At 37.7% G+C, this 8,693-nt stretch overlaps 1 protein-coding gene across 1 annotated transcript; it reads right to left on the bottom strand.

The window, feature by feature from the left end:
- Positions 1–593: 593 nt before the first annotated feature.
- LOC135105660 (uncharacterized) lies at positions 594–8,180 on the bottom strand. The gene is made up of 8 exons (XM_064014046.1): positions 8,073–8,180; positions 7,782–7,896; positions 7,523–7,640; positions 7,201–7,341; positions 6,240–6,443; positions 4,874–5,035; positions 2,327–2,500; positions 594–1,999 (listed from the first exon to the last, which is right to left on the bottom strand). Exons 1-8 carry the CDS (start codon positions 8,137–8,139, stop codon positions 1,766–1,768), a joined length of 1,215 nt encoding a protein of 404 aa, XP_063870116.1. The 5' UTR covers positions 8,140–8,180; the 3' UTR covers positions 594–1,765.
- Positions 8,181–8,693: the final 513 nt, after the last annotated feature.

Below are 8,693 nucleotides of genomic sequence, written 5' to 3'. Positions count from 1 at the left end.
TTTCTCTCACCGAACAATGTCTCTCATAATGTAATAATAATAATAATAATAATAATAATAATAATAATAATAATAATAATAATAATAATAATAATAATAATACAGAAAATAAGTAATCATTTGAATTGGCTACACATGATGTCTTTTTCCTCTCGTGAGTTTCACTTTGATTTCGAAACAGTGACTGAACAAACAAAAGACTGCAATTTAACCTCCTCCCCCCACCCCCTTGAAAGTAAGGTCAAGTTGAGCTGCGCTGCCATCTCACGACTGAGTAAAAAGACTGAACTGGAGTGATTAGTCATTGCTTGTAGAAAATGGAGATAGACGAAGTAGAAGATGCAATAGAATATGGGGAAAGTTCATCCGAAACAGCGACCCGACGGTGTAAATAAAATAAGAGGACTTGCAGAAAACGGAGTGACTATATGGGTCACTCAAATACTTGTAATATTCACCTAGTAAGTACGTTCAGTATTACTTCCTCTACAACCCTCATAAATCTATAACTACCCTCCTTCGTCACTAATTCAGGTCATCTACTTTGCTAAAATAATTATCTTTTTTATGTCTTATGCCTCCGTGAGAAAGACTTTGTTGTTTATTTTCGATAGCGCGATTTATTATGTGTTACAGTCACCAAATAGTACAAAGAGCAGAAGGAACTTGTCTTCTTAACGTCACTGTCTGCTTGCAACTTTATCTTAGTTTATACAGATATATCATGTACAAGACGTGAGGTTAGGAGACAATACTACAGCTTTCGAAAGAGTATGTACTAAATAATTTACATTTAAATTTACATTCCTTAGAGAGACGTAGGTTAAGAGGGGACCTGACAGAAGTCTTTAAGTGGTATAAGTGTTATAACAAGGGGGACGTAAGCAAAATTCTCAGAATCAGTAATCGGGATAAAACAAGAAATGACGGGTTCACGCTTGAAAAATTTAGGTTCAAGAAAGAGATAGGAAGGAATTGGTTCTCAAGTTGTCTGGTAGATTAAATGAATGGACTCAGTAATCAGGGTGTTAGTGCTGAGTCATTAGGAAGCTTTAAAGGAAGATAAAACAAATTTATGGATGGGGGATGGGATTCACTAACGCTCCCAGCTTAAGAAGTTCCTACGAGGGACGACAGATGGAAATACGTAGGTATGTTAAATACAGGGACTGCCACGTGTAGACCTGATGGCTTCTTGCTGCTTCCCTTATTTTCTTATGTTCTTATGTTTCGTATGCTCTTATGATCTTATGCATTTTTGTCGTACCAGATTGAACTTCTACGATTAGTAACGAGTTTTTGTTGGTGAAAAAGTTTTGAATCATTCTAGAGTCCTTCCCTGAATCCCCATTCAGTATAGTTTATTTAGCAGGGTTGGTTGGTTCACTTTAAGATAAAAAAACGAAGGTGCAACGTGAAGTTTAGAGGAGCGCGTTATGAAGCAAGCAGTCTTTAACAAGGAGTTAGTCAAGCAATAAGTTTCATTCGTGGCCATTAAGAAAAGTGTATAAGTGACGTGTTAGCTATGTGTGGTTTCTAATATATGTTTCTTAATATGTTTACCTTTCGACACAAGGTTGCTACATAATTAAACCTAACTATTGCGGCTTATTATTATGCATTACATAAGTCACTGGAAATTATCTTAACATCCTAGTACAAAGAATAAACGGGAATAGAATGATAATTAATCTCCAGCAATTAGATAATACGTCTGAAACTGTCTTCGCCGATAGCACTGGAGTGAATCAAGCTCACATTCCGCTTACTCGGTGAGCAGACACACTTCCCCGAGCTCAGGCACGTGAGGGACAGCGGCTCGCAGGTCGGCCACAGAGCAGCAGTAGGTGTAGCCGTGCCCCAGATCACTCACGTCGAAGTCGATCCACGGGAGTGAAGAGCACAGGTCTTCGCAAAGCGTGGAGGGGGCCGAGGTGAGGTGCGGGTTGTTGACGCCCACGATGGCGGCGGCGCAGTTAGTGAGCTCATCGTGCACCACCTGTTTGCGGCATAACGAACCTCGGTGACTGCGTAATTGAGAGCCGTATTCTGGCATGTTTAAGTTTCCATTAGGAGTATTTTCCAAAGGCCACATATATGATAAGTCTCTCTCTCTCTCTCTCTCTCTCTCTCTCTCTCTCTCTCTCTCTCTCATTAAAATCATCAAAATACTCCCGAAAACTCTCAGTAATATTCATTACGGTTTAATGACAGTAGTGGAGTTAAGGCGCGAAACATTTGAGAGTGCAGCCCTGTGTGGGAGCGGAGTGTTTGGGACCTTTTGGGGGAAGAAAATTAATGCACGGGACGTATGTATAGTACATACCTTCCAAGTGACTGCAGGCGCGGGCACCACTTTCTTCTCTTGCGCCAATCCGAGGAAAACCTCCACGGGATTACCATTGATGTCAATCAGCTCCAGAACGCCCCACCCGCCGCTGTACACCCGAAGATCACGCCTCTTCTTCTCCGCCAGATCCCGCGTGGCGAATTCCAAGTACTGTGGAGCATTAACACGAGCACTGGCTGAGACTGGCCAAAGGGAGAGTAAAGATAAGGTCTGAAGAGTAAGAATAACGAATGTAGCCAAAAACTCCTTCATTAACAGAAAATGTCAAAACCTTTCAAGATCTAACTCCCCTCGTGATTTCTGGCATCTAGCCAAAAATATCTCCAATAACTTTGCTTCTTCTTCTTTCCCTCCTCTACTTCAACCAGATGGCACCACTGCTATCACATCTATTTCTAAAGCTGAACTCTTTGCTCAAACCTTTGCTAAAAACTCTACCTTGGACGATTCAGGGCTTGTTCCTCCCTCTCCTCCACCCTCTGACTACTTCATGCCTCGTATTAAAATTCTTCGTAATGATGTTTTCCATGCCCTTGCTGGCCTAAACCCTCAGAAGGCTTATGGACCTGATGGGGTCCCTCCTATTGTTCTCCGAAACTGTGCCTCCGTGCTTGCACCTTGCCTAGTCAAACTCTTTCAGCTCTGTCTGTCAACATCTACCTTTCCTTCTTGCTGGAAGTTTGCCTACATTCAACCTGTTCCTAAAAAGGGTGACCGCTCTAATCCCTCAAACTACCGTCCTATTGCTTTAATTTCCTGCTTATCTAAAGTTTTTGAATCTATCCTCAACAGGAAGATTCTTAAACATCTATCACTTCACAACCTTCTATCTGATCGCCAGTATGGGTTCCGTCAAGGCCGCTCTACTGGTGATCTTCTGGCTTTCCTTACTGAGTCTTGGTCATCCTCTTTTAGAGACTTTGGTGAAACTTTTGCTGTTGCCTTGGACATATCAAAAGCCTTTGATAGAGTCTGGCACAAAGCTTTGATTTCCAAACTACCCTCCTACGGTTTCTATCCTTCTCTCTGTAACTTCATCTCAAGTTTCCTTTCTGACCGTTCTATTGCTGCTGTGGTAGACGGTCACTGTTCTTCTCCTAAATCTATTAACAGTGGTGTTCCTCAGGGTTCTGTCCTGTCACCCACTCTCTTCTTATTATTCATTAATGATCTTCTAAACCAAACTTCTTGTCCTATCCACTCCTATGCTGATGATACCACCCTGCACTTTTCCACGTCTTTTCATAGACGTCCAACCCTTCAGGAGGTAAACATATCACGCAGGGAAGCCACAGAACGCCTGACTTCTGATCTTTCTAAAATTTCTGATTGGGGCAGAGCAAACTTGGTATTGTTCAATGCCTCAAAAACTCAATTCCTCCATCTATCAACTCGACACAATCTTCCAGACAACTATCCCCTCTTCTTCAATGACACTCAACTATCCCCCTCTTCTACACTGAACATCCTTGGTCTGTCCTTTACTTATAATCTGAACTGGAAACTTCACATCTCATCTCTAGCTAAAACAGCTTCTATGAAGTTAGGTGTTCTGAGACGTCTCCGCCAGTTTTTCTCACCCCCCCAGCTGCTAACTCTGTACAAGGGCCTTATCCGTCCATGTATGGAGTATGCTTCACATGTCTGGGGGGGTTCCACTCATACTGCTGTTCTAGACAGGGTGGAATCAAAAGCTTTTCGTCTCATCAACTCCTCTCCTCTAACTGACTGTCTTCAGCCTCTCTCTCACCGCCGCAATGTTGCATCTCTAGCTGTCTTCTACCGCTATTTTCATGCTAACTGCTCTTCTGATCTTGCTAACTGCATGCCTCCCCTCCTTCCACGGCCTCGCTGCACAAGACTTTCATCTTTCTCTCACTCCTATTCTGTCCACCTCTCTAACGCAAGAGTTAACCAGTATTCTCAATCATTCATCCCTTTCTCTGGTAAACTCTGGAATTCCTTGCCTGCTTCTGTATTTCCACCTTCCTATGACTTGAATTCCTTCAAGAGGGAGGTTTCAAGACACTTATCCACCAATTTTTGACCACTGCTTTGACCCTTTTAGGGACTGGCATTTCAGTGGGCATTTTTTTTTTATTAGATTTTTGTTGCCCTTGGCCAGTATCCTTCCTACATAAAAAAATTAAAAAAAAAATAAAAAAAAAGAAAGGAGGCTACATTCGAGGAAATGAAAGTGAATTGAGATTCTAGGAATAAGAATGACGGACACAAAGTTGAAATTAAGGAAAAGAATGCTATGTTCAAGGAAGTGCAAGGAAATTAAGATTCTACCAATAAAAATAACAAAATTAACGTGTAGAAGATAACAAGGAGGAGGATATAAAGAAAAGGAGGTTACGTACGAGGAAGTGAAAGGAAATTAAGATTCTACCAGTAAAATAAAACGTAAAGAAGATGACACAAAGTAGAAATGAGGCAAAAGGAAGCTATGTATGAGTATGTTTAAAATCAAGACGACGAGTAAGACCATCCGTGAGCCAGAAAGGCCCCTCCACCCACCTTCCAGTTCCCGTTGTTGAAGGCCTGCCACTGTGGCAAGGCATTGATGTAGTAGTAAGTGGCGTCCTGGTTGGCCATTAATACGAAATCGGCATCTGGGGACATGTGGCCTTTGGCGAAGTAGAACTGCTTGTGTGTGTTTATGATCTGATGGGCGAGGTCCTGGAAAAAAGAGATAAAAATTACGCTCCACTGCAAGAATAATAAACAAATGAAAACTGACATTATCGTATTAAGTTAGAGCGTCGTTTAAACAATAACATAGAGAAATCACGTCTTCAGTCTTACAGTATGATAATAAAGAAAACCGCTCCTTTCTTGTCGCACATAGAGACACATATACAACTAGACATACTCATATATATATATATATATATATATATATATATATATATATATATATATATATATATATATATATATATATATATATATATATATATATATATATATATATATATATATATATATATATATATATATATATATATATATATATATATATATATATATATATATATATATATATATATATATATATATATATATATATATATATATATATATATATATATATATATATATATATATATATATATATATATATATATATATATATATATATATATATATATATATATATATATATATATATATATATATATATATATATATATATATATATATATATATATATATATATATATATATATATATATATATATATATATATATATATATATATATATATATATATATATATATATATATATATATATATATATATATATATATATATATATATATATATATATATATATATATATATATATATATATATATATATATATATATATATATATATATATATATATATATATATGAGTATGTCTAGTTGTATATATATATATATATATATATATATATATATATATATATATATATATATATATATATATATATATATATATATATATATATATATATATATATATATATATATATATATATATATATATATATACATATATATATATATATATATATATATATACGAGTATATATATATATATATTATATATATATATATATATATATATATATATATATATATATATATATATATATATATATATGAGTATGTCTAGTTGTATATATATATATATATATATATATATATATATATATATATATATATATATATATATATATATATATATATATATATATATATATATATATATATATTTTTTTTTTTTTTTTTTTTTTTTTATTTTTTTTTATACATGGATAACCCATACACCTGATGACCTCCTGCACCTTCCCCCCCCCTTTTTTTCAAGTTCTTATGTTCTGATACGCTCACCTCGTCACCAAGAAGCTTTATCATGAGTTCCAGCTGTGAGCTCTGGGAATACACGGTGCTCATGGACACGCTGAAGAAGCCTGTAGAGCTCTTGAAGGATGGCCTGGACGAGTCAATGTCCTTGGCGGCGATGTTGGCGCCGTGGATGAGGTGCTCTGTGTACAGGGTGGTCTCCAAGGAGGGATCGAAGCAGACTCGAAGAACCTAACCAAGAAGAGATATTGGGAATTTGGTCTAGTAGTAGTAGTAGTAGTAGTAGTAGTAGTAGTAGTTGTTGTTGTTGTTGTTGTTGTTGTTGTTGTTGTTGTTGTTGTTGTTGTTTCTGTTTTGTTGTTGTTGTTGTTGTTGTTGTTGTTGTTGTTGTTGTTGTTTTTGTTGTTGTTGTTGTTGTTGTTGTTGTTGTTGTTGTTTCTGTTTTGTTGTTGTTGTTGTTGTTGTTGTTGTATTATTTCGTTATTTTCTTCGATACCATTGTGTGCAAAATTATCTTATGTTATGTCAGTATCGTAGCACATTAATAATCAATGAAAAAGATGTTTAGCACTCTTCCAGTAATCACTTTCACATATATAATTTATCTACCTAATATAAATAAAGAATCCGCGAGTAAGGAAGTTCTCCACCTGAGTGTAAATACGAGTGTACCGGAGTCTGAGGCACGGAGCAGTATCTCCTTTCAAACTTCAGGCAACCATACGTATTCAGGAAATCAAGAGATTAATTGTTCTAACAGTGACTTACCGATATGCTTTGACAGATCCCAAGGGCACGCTGGCAACAATAACGACACTAAATAGTATTTTTTTTTACAACTCATGCTGAAGAATTTTTTACAAATTTATCATGTTGGAGAAAAAAAGTCTCAATTATCTAAAGCATTACAGTGAAGTACAATAATACTGATTAATTTCATAACGGGCACATCTCCAGCACAAAGGATAGAGATGCAAGGAACACTCACCTTCTTGAATTTCTCCGCACTTAATATCTCGAAGCCAATCTCGTGCAGGATTCCGATGTTCCCAGCGCCGCATGCTCCCTGGTCGCGGAAGATCACCTCCTTCACGTCATCGCCACAGCCCAGGCTCGCCATATCCCACTCCTGCGCAGACAGACCCAGAGACAAACATGAAAGGGACTCTAGATTTTATTATCGTCTCTCTTTGAAGTGCGCAAACACTTACCCTCTCGCAAAAGGAACCAGTGATTGCATCAACAGACCACCTCCATGAACCGTAACACGACACTTGCAAATCTGTACGTACACAATGAATAATACTTACTGAGTTTTCGATAGCCAGGAGGCCGTTCTCGAGACAGCGAGCCTCCGCCTCCACCTGATGCAAGTTTTCGATCTCGTCGCCTGGACATGCCAGAGTCACGGTCTCTCCCGCCGCCACCCTGCAAGAAGGCATTTTACGTCCTACATGTTCATGAGATACACCACAGAGTAACCCAAAAGGCAGCACCCACTGATAGGATGTTTAAGTATACGGTAATTCTAGCACTACGTAGCATCGATAGCAGAGTTGTAAATCTAACCTGACCACCCTGTTGCCATCCTCCTCCACCGGCAGTACAAACTCGAAACTGGAATCGAGGATGAGCGGTGGGTATTGAGGGAAGTCCTTGTCTTTGTTCCACACGCAGTCCGAACCTAATTACACAATTTTTTTTTTTTTTTACAGTCATGATCATTACTTCACATACAACAATTATAATTCTACTAATTAGGACATTTTGCAATAGTGTAATCGTAATTTATCATGGAGTAACTCACTATTTCTTATTCATTTTGGCAGTCCTTATAATACAAGTTTAAAATTTTCTTACAGTAGACACAGGCGGAGAAAATGGTGATTAAAACGAAGTGCGTGAAGATTCCTCGCTCAAGCTCCATTTCGTCTGCTGCACTCTCCACACTCCCTCTTTCACCCCCTTTCTCTGACAAAGCCTCTTATACTACATGAAACCTCCCACCTCCAGTCCCCCCTTACCCTTCACTTCCCTTCCTTTCCTCCCTCTCTTATCTTCCTATATGTATCTTCCATTAAGACCTCCACCTTGCTCCTTGTTTTTGTTTTCATCACGAATATCCTCCGCCCTCATTAATTAATTATTTTCATCAGTTCAGTCTGTAGCATTCAAGAAGTCAGAGCAGCATTAATGATCTATACATACGTACCTTATTTGGTAGCGTGCGTTTTCAATATTCACACTTATTGCACCCCATGGCTGCCTGAATCAGTGTGGGAATTATGTGCATGCGGGGCCAGGGCTTCGGTCTGAGGACAAGTGAGAAAGTGTCACATAAAGCATTTGGAACGTGACTAGCATACGAGAGCAGGTGTTCGCCTGCCCGTTAGTGTCAACATGATAAAAAAATAAATGTACATTCCTTGGTGTGTGGATCGGTTTCAAGGTAAGAAAGAGAGAGAGAGAGAGAGAGAGAGA

The sequence above is a fragment of the Scylla paramamosain genome, chromosome 12 (genome assembly GCF_035594125.1).
Source record: "Scylla paramamosain isolate STU-SP2022 chromosome 12, ASM3559412v1, whole genome shotgun sequence".
NCBI classification, from domain to species: Eukaryota; Metazoa; Arthropoda; class Malacostraca; order Decapoda; family Portunidae; genus Scylla; species Scylla paramamosain.
Note: the sequence above shows the minus strand (reverse complement) of the source record. Positions and strands in the feature narration are given on the sequence as shown.

Coding starts and splice junctions, on each gene's coding strand:
- LOC135105660 (XM_064014046.1), bottom strand. CDS start 8,139: ATGGAGCTTGAGCGAGGAATCTTCACGCACTTCGTTTTAATCACCATT. Junction 7,897..8,072: donor TTTCTCCGCCTGTGTCTACT/GTAAGAAAATTT, acceptor TTGTGTAATTAG/GTTCGGACTGCGTGTGGAAC. Junction 6,444..7,200: donor GTGCGGAGAAATTCAAGAAG/GTGAGTGTTCCT, acceptor CTTCTTGGTTAG/GTTCTTCGAGTCTGCTTCGA.